This window comes from Vigna unguiculata, chromosome 9, assembly GCF_004118075.2.
Source record: "Vigna unguiculata cultivar IT97K-499-35 chromosome 9, ASM411807v1, whole genome shotgun sequence".
Lineage (NCBI taxonomy): Eukaryota > Viridiplantae > Streptophyta > Magnoliopsida > Fabales > Fabaceae > Vigna > Vigna unguiculata.
Window position 1 is genome coordinate 34,528,583 of NC_040287.1, and position 14,036 is coordinate 34,542,618.

The 14,036-nt window shown below is 33.0% G+C and overlaps 3 protein-coding genes across 5 annotated transcripts; 2 read left to right on the forward strand and 1 right to left on the reverse strand.

The window, feature by feature from the left end:
* The first annotated feature begins 1,103 nt into the window (after positions 1-1,103).
* Positions 1,104-2,744, forward strand: LOC114163951 (protein DOWNSTREAM OF FLC-like). Its single transcript, XM_028048350.1, has 2 exons — positions 1,104-1,395; positions 2,134-2,744. The coding sequence occupies exons 1-2, from the start codon at positions 1,236-1,238 to the stop codon at positions 2,463-2,465; spliced, it is 492 nt and encodes a 163-aa protein (XP_027904151.1). The 5' UTR covers positions 1,104-1,235; the 3' UTR covers positions 2,466-2,744.
* Positions 2,745-6,733: 3,989 nt separating this feature from the next.
* Positions 6,734-10,115, forward strand: LOC114164746 (2,3-bisphosphoglycerate-dependent phosphoglycerate mutase-like). 2 transcript variants are annotated; one of them, XM_028049501.1, is made up of 9 exons: positions 6,734-7,017; positions 7,508-7,781; positions 7,943-8,166; positions 8,469-8,587; positions 8,692-8,848; positions 9,198-9,299; positions 9,377-9,496; positions 9,640-9,696; positions 9,797-10,115. In XM_028049501.1, the coding sequence occupies exons 2-8, from the start codon at positions 7,511-7,513 to the stop codon at positions 9,682-9,684; spliced, it is 1,038 nt and encodes a 345-aa protein (XP_027905302.1). In that variant the 5' UTR covers positions 6,734-7,017; positions 7,508-7,510; the 3' UTR covers positions 9,685-9,696; positions 9,797-10,115. The 2 variants fall into 2 exon arrangements, with proteins under 2 accessions (XP_027905302.1, XP_027905303.1); XM_028049502.1 differs by lacking the exon at positions 6,734-7,017 and adding an exon at positions 7,034-7,098.
* Positions 10,116-10,414: 299 nt separating this feature from the next.
* Positions 10,415-13,825, reverse strand: LOC114164747 (phosphatidylinositol transfer protein 3-like). Of its 2 annotated transcripts, none has more exons than XM_028049503.1 (6): positions 13,721-13,825; positions 12,486-12,568; positions 12,187-12,363; positions 11,771-11,869; positions 11,286-11,528; positions 10,415-10,834 (listed from the first exon to the last, which is right to left on the reverse strand). In XM_028049503.1, exons 2-6 carry the CDS (start codon positions 12,558-12,560, stop codon positions 10,517-10,519), a joined length of 912 nt encoding a protein of 303 aa, XP_027905304.1. In that variant the 5' UTR covers positions 12,561-12,568; positions 13,721-13,825; the 3' UTR covers positions 10,415-10,516. The 2 variants fall into 2 exon arrangements, with proteins under 2 accessions (XP_027905304.1, XP_027905305.1); XM_028049504.1 differs by lacking the exon at positions 13,721-13,825 and adding an exon at positions 12,698-13,673.
* Positions 13,826-14,036: the final 211 nt, after the last annotated feature.

Below are 14,036 nucleotides of genomic sequence, written 5' to 3' on the forward strand. Positions count from 1 at the left end.
CTTTGACGTAATTGGTGCTTATGGCTATTAATCTGACTCATGGCATTACGAATTAATGTGAAACACTCAACATAAAACACGAGAACCTCAAGTAACGAACATGTTTTATTTTATTTTTTTAATTTTTTATGTAAATAAACTCATAAACAACGAGATTAGTGGTTGACTAAATGATGATACTCAACCTCAAGGACTTTACACAGTAGAGTAAAATAATGTATAAATTCTAGCAGTCACGAATTTGAGTTTTAATTATATCTTTGAAACAAAATAATTTTACATAATTTGTTAATAACAAAAACAGGGGGATCGATGAAGTTGAATAAAGTCTCGGATCGAAAGATGAACACTGATCCTCTGGTATCCCATATGGCAGAAACTTTAACGACTCATCATTTACTTTTTCCTCATCAACGATTGTCACAATAGTCAATCAATGGTGAAACTTTTGCAGCTAAGCATTTCTTTTCCGTGATTTTTCTTCATAAAAGTAAACATAATCTTATAAATATTTAAGAAAGAATAGAAAATCCTTAAAATATTAAAATAAATAAATTATATAATGTAAACCATTATAATTATAATTATAATACAATGGTTACAAGTTCGAATTTTTATTGCAAAAATACAAATTTAGATTTGAAAAACACATTCTTTCTATAATATGTTTCATTTAATTTTGATGTTGATATTTAGGAACATTACTTGGATTATGAAAATAATGCGACTTTTAACACTACTACAGAGAGGATCCAGGTTCCAGAATGCAAAATTTTCGGCGCGTCACGCGGAATTAACAGATGCACTTTCATTTGGATGAGCGAACAGCTTGTGTTAACTTACCATACATCACATGCCATCACCGACAGCGCCAGCTGCAAACATTATTGGACAATTCATTCACACCGCCTCACCTCACTTCCTTTCCTCTACGCTCCTCTCTCTTTACACCCTTCCCAGTATCTCCATCACAAACCGACAATCTTTTATCGTAATGACGTGGCACGTTTTACTTGCGTCACCACCTTTCTCTATGGTACGCTGCAGCGCAGGTGAACTTTTACCACGCGCTTTGCTTTTGTTTTCTTTATGCCCGTTTCTCCAACTTTACCACACTCACACCACCCCTTTTATTGAAATCTTGAACCCCAATTTGCTCTGTGCTCACTCATTCCTAACCAAAGCCTCTTCTTATTCTCCATTTTTTTCTTCTTGTTCTATCCGTGACGAGCATTATGGCCTCAAGGGCAGTGTTATTGTTGGCTTTGTGTGTGCTGCTTCCGGCGATGGTTGCGGCCATTCGCCCAGCCAAGAACCCTTTATGCGTGAAGGGTCGCGTCTACTGTGACCGTTGCCGTGCTGGTTTTGAGACCTCTGCAACCACCTACATTGCTGGTAACTGCAAACCGTTTTCTTCTCTCTTTTCTTTTTCAAACGCTAGTATTTGTGTCCTATGAACTAAAATCTCAGATCTGTTTCCTAAAGTGAATCCGCGACGTTTTAGTGTAATTTTGAGGTTTTCGGTGGCGTGCTTTTGTTTTCTGACTTCAGTTTCGCCTTCCCACTCTTAGGACCGTTTCGTTTAGGATAATACGGTAGTTTTCATTTCGAATTTCGCAACTGTGGTATCCGATCTGACTGTGTAACAGGTTGTAAACTTACAAATGAGTACTTTGCAAGATCTAGCGACGAGGACGTCGAATTTATTTTCGCCAAGATCATTGTTAGTTAATAGTGTCATGTTAAATTTTTGCACCCGATGTTGCTATGTGTTACTAGGTTACCCTTGTTTGCTTTGCTGTTAATTGTGGCGTGTTTGGGTGGATCTGTTCAAAAATTAATTTAGCACCTTTGATGTTTGTTAAGATTGATTTTGAACCAAAGGGTTTTATGCTTGGTGGTTCAAAAGCAAGTTAGTGGTAACATATTTCACTTCGAAATCTCAAGTAATCTACGATTATTTCTCTTCAAAATCAATTATAGATCTAGAATGAATACTCTAAATATGGATCACACAAGTGAGCATTTACTTAAAATTAGGTATTCTGAGGTGGTATCGAATGATCGATCCAATGAGAATCCAAACATGCACTTAGTAGTTGTTGGAAGATTGTAAGATGTTTTTGTTGGCAGGTGCGGAGGTTATCTTGCAATGCAAGAGCAGGACGAGCAACGAGGTTGTTTACACAAAGAAGGGAAAGACTGATTCCAGTGGAGCATACACAATATACGTGGATGAGGATCATGCAGATCAGATCTGTAATGCTAAGCTTGTAAGCAGTCCCCACCCTGAATGCAGAGAAGTGACCCCTGGCCGTGACGAAGCCCTTGTTATTCTCACCCGCTTCAATGGCATTGCCTCCGACGACAGGTACGCCAATGCCATGGGTTTCATGTCTCAGGATGTTGCTGCTGGCTGTGCTGAGGTCCTCAGGCAATACCAGGAGTTCGACAATGAGAACTGATTAATTAATTAATTAATTGATTGATCTCAGTATATTATCACTATCCACTTTCGTTTTGGGTTTCCTAATGTCTATTTAATTCAATCTTGATGTGGAGTGTTATCTCGACATTTTCATATTATGTTATATATAATATATGTTGAAGGACCCTGCTTAATTATATTATTACATCAAGACCTCTCTTGGACTTTGGGGTGTGTTAGTTTTTCGTTGAAGGTGCTTTTCCTTTAGATTATACTAATAATAGACTTGATTGTGAAATAAATCAACAATTTTTCATATTTATGGCTTGATGGTTAAGCTTTCTTCTGCCCTTTGGTGGCGGTTAAAGGTTCCTGCATTTTTTTTCTTCTTACAATTATTGAGTTTTGGCAAACAATATTGAAGTCACCAATCACTTCGATGGTACAGCTCAAGTGTGATTGAGGACTGGGTTGATTTCGAACGGCATCCGTTTTAATTGGGTTTTGTCTGCTCTAATTGTTTTCCGTTATAATTTCTTAGAATATGATCAACGTCCACTTCAGTTTTTTTCTTTTTACAATCAAATCATTATTAAATATGGTTGAACTTAATAATGGCGTCAATTGTCAACAGTTATATATAAAAACTTCCGTAGAAACTGTCACGGTTAAATTTACTGTTTCTGTACGAGGATTTTGGGTGCAGACAGATTTCTTTGGGGTTTAATCAAATTCATCACCTGATCTAATTCGACTTAGTTGGATTTTTGCATTTTTTTTACAACATTTCTTAGATTTTCATTAGATCTATAGTCTATACATAAAATTACGATTTGAAAACAACTTTTTAAATCTTTTAAAAATGGATTATATCATTCTTAATGTTAGTAACTAATTGGGGCCCAAAGTAAGCGCCTTGTGGTTGAAGCGGCCCAGACACCGAAAACTATGTGGTGCATGGTTATAATACATGCATTAAGTCGTGATTGTGAAAATGATGTACATAAGTTTAATGTGATGGAAAGAGCATTTGGATTAATTGTGAAGTAAGATAACCAAAATGTCAATTTTTCATTAAATTATTAATAAACATTAAATTTATGCACCTATTAACATATAAATATAACATTTGATAACATATTATGTCAAATATATCGTGGAATAAAAACTGTGTGAATATAAATTCATAAAAATTAGTAAAAAAATAATTTAATTCTGACTATTTGTAATTATGGTTTAAATATCACGAAAAGAGGTGACAAACGGGCCAGCCCGATCTGTCAAAAAATGGGCCGGGTCGGGCTGGTCTGTCAAACAGAAACGAGTTAATAATCACAATCTGTCCCGTATAGGACGGGTTAACGGACCGGGTCGAGCTGGCTCGTCTAGTTTTTTTTTTAATTTTTTAATTTGTTTTACTTTTTCAATTTGTTTATATATACATGTAAATTATTATTAAAGTCACATTTAATCAAATAAAATATTATTTTAACTTTTAATTAATTAGTTAACGTTTTTAATTAGATAAATTAAAATAATTATTAAATTTACATATTAAATTATTCAATTATAATTAATAATTTAAACTTAATTTGTAGGTGTTAATGATTTAAATTACAATACTATTATATATGTCTACATTTAAAATATATAATCTAAAAAATTAATTTTTTAATTATTTTTATTTTATTTTATTTTTTTAAAACGGTCCAACAAGCCAGGGCTGACGTTCAACCCAGCCTGTTCCTTTTAGCATGAGCTGACCGGCTGGTCCGTTGGTCCAGTCCGTTTTGCCACCCCTAATCACGAATAAAATACATGAAAGCTGAAAATATTTGCTATGCATTTGTGTAAAACTAATTAATCTTGTGTTTGTCTTTGTACAAAACCAAAAATATTCACTACTTCCAATTCAATAGGATTTAACTAAAATAAAACATTAATGCAATTGAAGTATATTGAATATAATTTCCTTTTCAACAAGGAAAGATATATATTTTTCGCTTAACCTTTATACCTGATATAATATAAGCGAGAGTTTCTTAAATTTTAAATTTTACTATAAGAAGAATTTGAATAGTATGTTATAAATTTTAATAAAAAATATTCATTTCAAAGTAATCAATAATTACAAATTAATATTCATATATATTTTAATTTAAAAATTTTGTATGTATTTTTAATTAAATTATTATACTATTATAAGAATATTTTTTTATTTTTAAAATAATAAATAATTTTTAAAATATTAAGAATAAATTATTTGATATATTTTTTCACTAACTGAATGAAAAAGGAGCTAAGCCCATGTTTACAATCCACGTACCTATAAGCTGAAGTTTTGAAGATGGCACGGATTCTATTTGCACCCTACTTTTTTCTCTTTGCATGTATTCTAATATATAACTTTTTTTTTTTATGTAGTTTTGAAATATTCTTTTTATAAGGAAACTTTTCTTAATATATTGACAAATTTGTATCACAAAAAATAGTTTTCATAATATATAAAAACTAGCTACATTATTAAATATGTTTCAAAATATAAAAACTGTGTACTGCATTAATTTAATTACAACTTATCGTAAATATGCTTGTATAAGAAATTAAAATATTTCCAAAATAGACTATAGTTAACGTTTTTCAAATAAGCTATATGCTAGACATTTCAGTTATTGTGACACTTATGTCTATTAATAATTTTTCGTCACATAAAAATTTATTAAAATAAAAATAAATAAATAAATAAATAAATGCAAAACAATACTACACCAAATTTATAATAAAATTTACACTTCACAAATACAAATACATTATACCTATTATGAACAAAATATAAATAAATACACAAAGATAAAATATTAAATCAATTATAAAAACAAAATTAACAAACTTACAAGCAAAACATTTTTTTCTCACAAAAACTTGAGAAATTTTGAATAACATATAGTTACTATAATTAACCTTTTGGCATAAATTAAAAACCAATTAAGGATCTTGATATATGAGTATCATTATTGATAACACAATTGTTGAACAAAATATATAAATGTTGCAGAAGATGAAGGTTGATTAAGTAGGCGCAGAATGCGAGGGCATATTCGATTGAAGGAAGTGGTTGTTGAGTCAGTGTTCTTGTAATGCATGGTGCAACACGTGATCCATCTGCTTTGTTTCTTTATTTAAGCCACCTTTGAAAATTTCAATGTCAAAGCCCTTGATTTCATCGTTCAATTCAACCAAATGGGTAGGTGTTAGGTGGGGAGAATTTCTTCACTTTGCTCTTCAAACACACTAACATAATACAACATAAATACATGATTTTGATCATTTTAATTAATTTCACTATTTTCTATTAATTGAACAAGTTTTTTTTTTTCTAATTTAGTCTTTGGAACTACTTGAAAAACAATAAATAATAAATTTTAAATATTAAAATCACATTAAATGATTAAATTCAGGAAAAATATAATAAATAATTAACTTTACGGGTAAAATTATAGCAAGTATGTCATGGATAAAGTTTTCTAAAACAAGATAAAGTGAAAGATAATTATATTTTTTATTTAAAAAAAAGTGAAAGTACCCATTGCACTGTACCCACACACGTGGTGGTAGTTGGGTGAGTTGTTTTTTTTTTTTTTTAAATTTTTTATAACTACTGTTAATTAACAGTTAACAATTAATATATTACTAACATAACAAGTGGGACATTTTTTAAAGTAGAACTTGACTCGATCATAATGCGCACTTTCTAAATTTGTTTAGTTATATAACTCAATTATAGGTAAGAATAATCAAATATATTTTCCAAGTAAATAGGATTTTGATGAACATTTTAATAGTGTTTTTTCTTTACAATAATAAACTCTTTATTTTATTTTTCTAAAAACTTTTATCCGAACGTATCGGTCCAATTATTTTAATCACACAATTACATTAACCACTAAAAAAAACATGTGATCTTTTTAAATTATTTTTTAGAAATCCAAACTCATCCTTGAGAGATATTTTTTCAGGTAAAATTCCTTTTTGTTTTTGTAAGTTTAATAGAATTGGATCCCGAGATAACAAATCTTAAGATTAGTGTTAATTTAACAAATAAGATTGCCTTATTAGTAAAGTCTTCATAACAAAAAAAGTGAATCCGAGTCTCTTGATTACCAATCTAACACAATATTTTTTTTTTTCAATATCATTGAGTTATTATTTGTAATGATCTTTGGGAAAATGGAAGGACAGAGAAAAACAAGAATAAGCACAAAAAACATAGTTTAGTTTGCAGGTAAGTAGCAGTCTTTTTTGTCCAACAACCTATGCGAGTTTTTGGACACAACGAAACCTACCACCATTTTCTTCTATTTCTGTTCTGTTCCTATTCAATTGTCGTGCCAGTTGAGACTTGTGACAATAACAACTACCTTTCCCTCTCCAAAATCAACGTCTCTTCCTTGGACTCAACACATTACCTTTGCTTCTCTCTTTCCGTCACCTTCTTCATCTTCTTCTTCATTACATAATACTCAACTCAATCTTCCACTCCATCCACCTCGTTTTCCTCACGTTTTCCTCACTACGCCTATTTAAACCAGGTATATCAATGTTATGACATTCTCTTTCACATTTTCATTGCTTTTTCCTCTGCCTCTTTTCTTTGTTTATTTTTGTCCTGGGTACGCTGATGCTATTTTTTTTCGTGATTTTCGTCTTAACTACTTGATGCCAATAAACTAAATTTAATTTCTTCCTTTTCTGTTTACTTATGGGGTTTCTCTTGTTTCCTTGCTATATTTCTGTTATAGATCTGCTATCTCTTTACAAGGAACCATTTTTTAAATTTCCCTATGATGATTTAGATAGTGATGTAAGGTAGTTTTTTTTTTTTTCCTTTCTGACATTGAACATTCTTCCAACCAATATGTGTTTTTGTTTCCTTGATTCGAATATGGGAGGGTACATCATAATAATAAAGAAACCTGCATATCAATTGGGCACGACAACGACCCAGCACTGTTGCCCTCTGATCCTGAATTTTCAACTCTTAAGGTTGTCTCACTCAGGTGTGTTGCTTTCAATTTTCAGAAAATGGCTGCTGAAGTATATTACCAGGCTGTTGGCACTTTGCAGTCCCATTCTCATCTGAACAATTTTAATCGTCACCAGAAGCACCAAAACAACACAGTAAGATTGGTGGCTAGGGATTTTATCAGTGGTAATGGCTTGTCAAGGAGAAGTACTAACCGCTCTGGTCGGAGGAATTGTACTGTAATTCGATCTCTAGCTTCGCAAACATCAGTGGTTGATCCGGTGTTATCTCCTTCAAGAAGCAACGCTGGTGACAGTAACAAGAAATCAAGTATGATGAACACTTCTGTTAATTATATTCATTACTGGACGGCTTTCTTTCCATTGCTTCTTGAAGTTGAACTCACCAAATTTGAGGTGGTTGCAACATTCAAGAAATTCAAGTTGTTAGTTGGATGTTGTCTTATTGCTGTTCAATATGTTTGACTTCAGATGAAGCAGCTTTAATCCTTATTCGGCATGGTGAGTCATTATGGAATGAAAAGAACTTATTCACAGGGTGTGTTGATGTCCCTCTAAGCAAGAAGGGTATAGATGAAGCAATTGAAGCTGGAAAAAGAATTAGCAGCATTCCTGTTGATGTCATATTTACATCGGCTTTGATTCGTGCACAAATGACAGCCATGCTTGCTATGACCCAGCACCGTCGTGGGAAGGTAACGCCAATGAATATGTAACTATTTTTTTTTTCAATGCTTACGGCATACTAGTAAGCATACCATATCCAAATAACTAAAGCTCGGCAGAAAATACATGAGTTTTGATCTATTTAGAGTGACACAACAAACCAAAAAATTGGTTAATAGAAAAATTCACAGGTTTTGCTATGCTTGGTGCTAATTATGTACATAACAGTGCACTAAACTCTAGTCTAGAAAATTTGAAGAAATGTTTTTACCTGCTGCAGTAAAGTATTCAAAAGTTATTTTCTAAATATTAACCGTCAACTTCCCAATAGGTCCCTATCGTTTTGCACAATGAAAGTGAACGAGCAAGGTCATGGAGTCAAGTTTTTAGTGAAGATACAAAAAAACAGTCCATTCCAGTCATACAAGCTTGGCAACTAAATGAAAGAATGTACTAATCTTTTTCCTGGTTCCTCTGATTAAAATTTCTTTTTTACAATGTCACAAATAACATTAACATATATTATTGGCATACCATAATTGTTATCCTTTCAGGTATGGGGAACTGCAAGGTCTCAATAAACAAGAAACAGCCGACAGATATGGGAAAGAGCAAGTCCATGAGTGGCGCCGGAGTTATGACATACCTCCTCCAAATGGTGAAAGCTTGGAAATGTGTGCCCAAAGAGCAGTTGCCTATTTCAGAGACCAAGTAAGTGGAAATATAGTTTTTGTATAATTTTTTTGAAAAGAATCTGATTTGTAGATTATCCCCGCTCCCCTCCCCATTTTCCTATGTATTTGATGTTTAAGTTTTCCAAACAAACATGGTGAATGTTTCAACTTGATCTTCCTCTCAACTCAGTAGAGCTAGGTTTTAGTCCACTCACATGTGTTATATGTTTGATGTTTTACGGGACTAATGTAGTTTATAGCCTATATATGGTGGAGGGGAAGCATTTATGTAGCTTGATTTATGGTGTATGGCCAAATTTCTTGTATGATTGAAGGCAGCATGTAACATTTACAAGGAACTGATTCCATTGTCATCAATTCTGCAGATTGAACCACAACTTTTATCTGGAAAGAATGTTATGATTTCAGCCCATGGGAATTCATTGAGATCCATTATCATGTACCTTGATAAATTAACTTCCCAAGAGGTAGCTGGAGTATTCAAAATTATTGTGGCTCTTAAGTTTGCATATTACAGTACATACTCATTTTTCTTTTTCACCAGGTCATTAGTTTGGAACTGTCAACTGGAATTCCCATGCTTTACATTTTCAAAGAGGGAAGATTCATTAGGAGGGGAAGTCCCATAGGGCCTTCTGAAGCTGGAGTTTATGCCTATACAAGGGTATGCTTTTTTTATCAGCTTGCATATCCTACTTTTAGGATGTATTTTACTTGTTGATGCTTGTTATGATGTTGAAATTCCAGTCCTTTAAGTCTTCTTTTTAACTAATTTGTCAAGGCACTGACAAATTTACTTGTTGACAGCGTTTGGCTCTTTACAAGCAGAAGTTGGATGACATGTTCCAGTGATATATTGTTTAGGTAAGCACTCATTGATTCTTTTTTTCATCTTCTTATGATACTATCATAATCTTAATCTTAACCTTAATATGCTACATTCCATTATTTCTCGCTGTTTCAGGAAATACATACACACACATTTAATCAGAAATGTCACAGTTGAATCACAAAGGGGGAGACATCTTCGGTGACACTGTTAGGTCAACAATATTTTCACTTGTCCTAAAGCTAGGCTGTTTTCAATGTGTTAGTAGTACAGTTTTGAATCAATATATGTAGAGATGAACTCCCATTTTTATGTATACTTATTTTAAAAGGTGAGCGAGTGACTGTTTTCATGAGACTGTTGATGATGCTTCTTATGACACTTTCAGGTCCTTTATTTAATTGTAAATCAGTTCTATTGTGAATTTTGCTGGATATTCTGAGTGTTTTGTTAACTTCCTACTTATTCTTGACTACTCTTGTACATCTCATTTTCTCCCTCCCTTCATATACAATGAAGATTAAAAAACTAAAGTTCATACTGACGGTTTTTATTTTTTATTTTAGTTTATTAAAAAATACTTAAATTTTTCCCTGCTTGCGATGAAAAATGTGGTCAATCACATAAGAAGCTGATATGAATTTCTTGCCAGTGTCGAAGCTCAGAAGCTTCAAGCCACAGGCAATGTTATTGCCGTCATTAATCATACATAAAGTTGATACATAATGTTCTTGAATTAGGCTTCAAACTATAGCGTCATAGTGTCTTGCTGCATTACAATTGACTCAACACTGATTACATATGAAATTTATCATCGCAATGCGATCGAATTTTTAAGATCCCAAGATGTATTGATCAGTTAGGAACAAGAATTTTCTCATTGTTGGAAGCATCAGAATCTGCATCTAACCTGATTGAATCTAAGGGGGCATTGTGTGAAACTGATGACAGAGACTTGACCGGTGTCCAGAAAGAAAGTTTCTTACTGTCATCCTCTTTCATTCTCTCAGCATATTTATTTAGGTCAACTCCTGTTTCTCCATTCCCCCCAAATGCAGATTCAAGAATACTCTTATCAAACAAATCCTCCATAATCTTCTTTGTACTGTGGTCGTTTGAATAGCCAAACTTTATTTTGTTATAAGTCTCACTCTCTAAAAAGGGCTTTACCATCTGCAGCAATTCATTCTCACGTTACAAAAATAACACTAGATTCATAATCACTCTTAAATAGCAGCTAACATCACAATTTTAAAATCAACAATACATACACTCATATTCACTCTTAAATAGCGGCTAAAATCACAATTTAAAAATCCATAATACATACGCATAATCACTCCTCAATAGCAGGTAACATCACAATTTAAAAATCAACAATATAAACACGTACACACACACACAGAGATAAATAAAATCTTCTACGGATCAGCAGCAAAAAAGAAGGCATCAGTTAGGAGAAAAGATCGCAATTTCCCTTGGTCATCCAAAGTAGTCATAATATTCTCACTCTGCATTTAACACTTCACCAAGTGGATGCAGACATATCATATATACACCAAAGCAGCGTGCATATAAAACACTATACAGAAGTGCTACAGTGAAAAACTTTCTATTTAGTTACCGAGAAAAATGGTTGGAAGATCATGGGTGCATTGTACAATATGGCCAATCCCAGCCGCTTTGGATAATACTCCTGCACCACTTGGGCGGTTTCGTGAGCCACCTTGAATGATATATTTGACAACTTGAAACCCTGGAAATCTACCAGCCAGACCACCTGTTCCTGGTTTGGTGCAAGATTTAAAATGGCGCTCTCCATGCAGTACACAAAATGCTTAATCTGTCCTTGTGTTGACTTCGAATTCTGCAGTTCAAGAGAAATTAGAAATGAAAATGAATTACTTCATGTAAAACCACTGCTAATTAACCTTGTTGTCGTTTATCAACGTTTCTTGATGCAAAGGCTTAAACTATAATCAAAATATAGCATATAACAGAAAACTAAGGAAACCTGGAGACAAGGTCTCATTACAAGATAGATAGAGATCTTATCCTTATCAAAAAAATAAACAAGATAGAGATTGAAAGTGATTCTCAGAAAGAAACCTGGAGACAAGGTCTCATTACAAGCACTGATCTCCCATATTTGTCAAGATAATTTGGTTTATACATCAACCCTGTCTTTGCTTCATCCGCAATCTCTTCCTGTATTAAGGAAAAATCCATGCAAATATAATTTTACAAAACAAAATATCACAATGCGTGAAAATTGACAATAGACTAGCTCACACATTCCATGAGAGACAATAATGGACCAGAGACATAAATCTTAAGAACAATATAAGAAAATCAGTTACAGCTAGTTTATCTAGAACACTGTAAAATATACCAAACCAAGGCAAGCGTTTATGGCTGAATCTTGGTTTAAAAAAGTTAACCAAGTTTTATAAAGGGAAGACTCATCCCAGCCATGCATTTTCTCTTAAAATTCATTAAAAAAGTGAAGAGAATTAGTAACTTACCCAGCGAATCTCTTCAGGTTTGTATTCTTTTCTCCATTTCAGGCTCTGCTTCAACATTTGAGCTGCCTTCATGACATTCCAATTTCGTGAGCTTAAATACCTTGTGATGGTTGCATCAGAACAGTACAGAGATTCCTTAGCTGATAATGGCCCTATCAACTTTCTCACCTCAGTAATCTGGAAGAGCAAATTATTGTATGTTACATCCCTTACTAAAAGCATTGTATATTGGTGTTTTCACATGCAACAAGAGTAATAAGCATCTTTGATTCAAGGAGTGTAAAAATAATTGGACGTACCTTTGCCTGATGTTCTTTGGAAATCACCATTTTCTCATGACCGTTAGAGGCAGCTTTTTTCGAAACCTGGCTCATACTGTTCCCTATAGAGACACAAAGAATTAACAATGAACAATTGAACGCCGCAATGGCAAGTACAAATTTCTAGTAGCGATAGTTATTCATCTTCGTTCCGAATAACTACAGAACAAAAACAAACAATAGTAAGTTACCTTATGTGATCCACGCTTAACGCAAGCTAAACTGAGGGAACCAAAGTGGATTCTGGGAGATCCTTAATTGTGGTTTCTTCGTTGAAGTGTCGAATTCATTTTATAGCCACTCTTGTTAAACAGTTAATTACCGTAGTTAGTGGTTACTTCACAGTTATAGCTCAATTTTGTTAGCAAGTTCATGTCATTTGTTAGGGTATTTACGCGCTTGCAGTATTCTATTATGTCATGTTGCACATATAAACTTAACTTCCCTCATATACTATTTCCATGCACGTTCTCACTTCAGCTTCAGATAGTAGTTTTTTCTTTCCTTTTCTTCCAATTCTTTTTTCTTTCCAACCGTTCATTATTATTATTATTATTATTTTTTAATTAAGACCTGTGTCGGTTATAAAAGTTCAACAATACAATTATTTAATTGCCATAAAAATTGAGATCTGACCCCAGAGAGCATGACACAACAAAACACAATAAAACAAAGTAGAAAGGTAACAAAAACCACAACAAAGTGCACAGCAGATGCACACAAGTCTATACCATTTGAAAGTGACATCAAACTGAATTAATTTAGATCAATCCTGCATCTAAACACTTCATTTACCTTTCATATTCACCCTTACATCCTTTGCAACGCAAGACATCGTTGGATACCAGTTAGAAATTATATTAAATTAAATCATAATTAATTTTAGATTACTTGTACATCTTCACATTTCACGCTCTCTTTGTTTCTTACAGATAACGTATACCCTTTACATTGTACGGCACACAATGTAAAACTTAACTCTGAAGAAAATGAAGAGTGGTTAAACTCACAAAAAACGACAGTTACAAGACATTAACTCTCAAAATACATAGTAAGTTCGGAACAAAGAGGAAGAATAAAAAGAGGATACGATAAAGTAGGTGTTAAGAAAATGAACATAAAATGGTTCTAGGTGCTGCTAAGATGGACATCTCTCACCTGAATATCAGATCGATGCAGAATATTAAGAAAACGATAAAGAAGAAAAAATTCACCTTATGCGTTCGCCGAACTGGTTGCAGTGTGGATTCTGGTTCTGCTCGTGGCTCTGCTTCTTTATTAGTGCATTCTGCAAGATAGTTAGTTACACTTACCTTATTTTAATGTGATCCAAGTTATGCGGTGTGCTATCAAAACAAGAAAAAACATACTCCTAACTTTTTAGGTTAAAGCATGTTTTATGTTCTAAATTATTTCATAAATCTTTATTATGTTGTGTAATTATTATTTTTAACTAATCTTTTTTTATTCGTTTTTTTTACAAAGCCAAACTAGTTGAAAATATTGGTTTCAAAACTTGTGAAAATATTG

What these genes read in the sequence shown, in the direction of transcription:
- LOC114164746 (XM_028049501.1), top strand. Translation starts at nt 7,511, where the DNA reads ATGGCTGCTGAAGTATATTACCAGGCTGTTGGCACTTTGCAGTCCCAT. An exon ending in CCCAGCACCGTCGTGGGAAG is followed by an intron (nt 8,167 to 8,468) that starts GTAACGCCAATG and finishes ACTTCCCAATAG; the next exon opens with GTCCCTATCGTTTTGCACAA. An exon ending in TTGCCTATTTCAGAGACCAA is followed by an intron (nt 8,849 to 9,197) that starts GTAAGTGGAAAT and finishes TCAATTCTGCAG; the next exon opens with ATTGAACCACAACTTTTATC.
- LOC114163951 (XM_028048350.1), top strand. Translation starts at nt 1,236, where the DNA reads ATGGCCTCAAGGGCAGTGTTATTGTTGGCTTTGTGTGTGCTGCTTCCG. An exon ending in TGCAACCACCTACATTGCTG is followed by an intron (nt 1,396 to 2,133) that starts GTAACTGCAAAC and finishes TTTTGTTGGCAG; the next exon opens with GTGCGGAGGTTATCTTGCAA.
- LOC114164747 (XM_028049503.1), bottom strand. Translation starts at nt 12,560, where the DNA reads ATGAGCCAGGTTTCGAAAAAAGCTGCCTCTAACGGTCATGAGAAAATG. An exon ending in TAATGAGACCTTGTCTCCAG is followed by an intron (nt 11,529 to 11,770) that starts GTTTCTTTCTGA and finishes CTTGAACTGCAG; the next exon opens with AATTCGAAGTCAACACAAGG. An exon ending in TCTTCCAACCATTTTTCTCG is followed by an intron (nt 10,835 to 11,285) that starts GTAACTAAATAG and finishes GAATTGCTGCAG; the next exon opens with ATGGTAAAGCCCTTTTTAGA.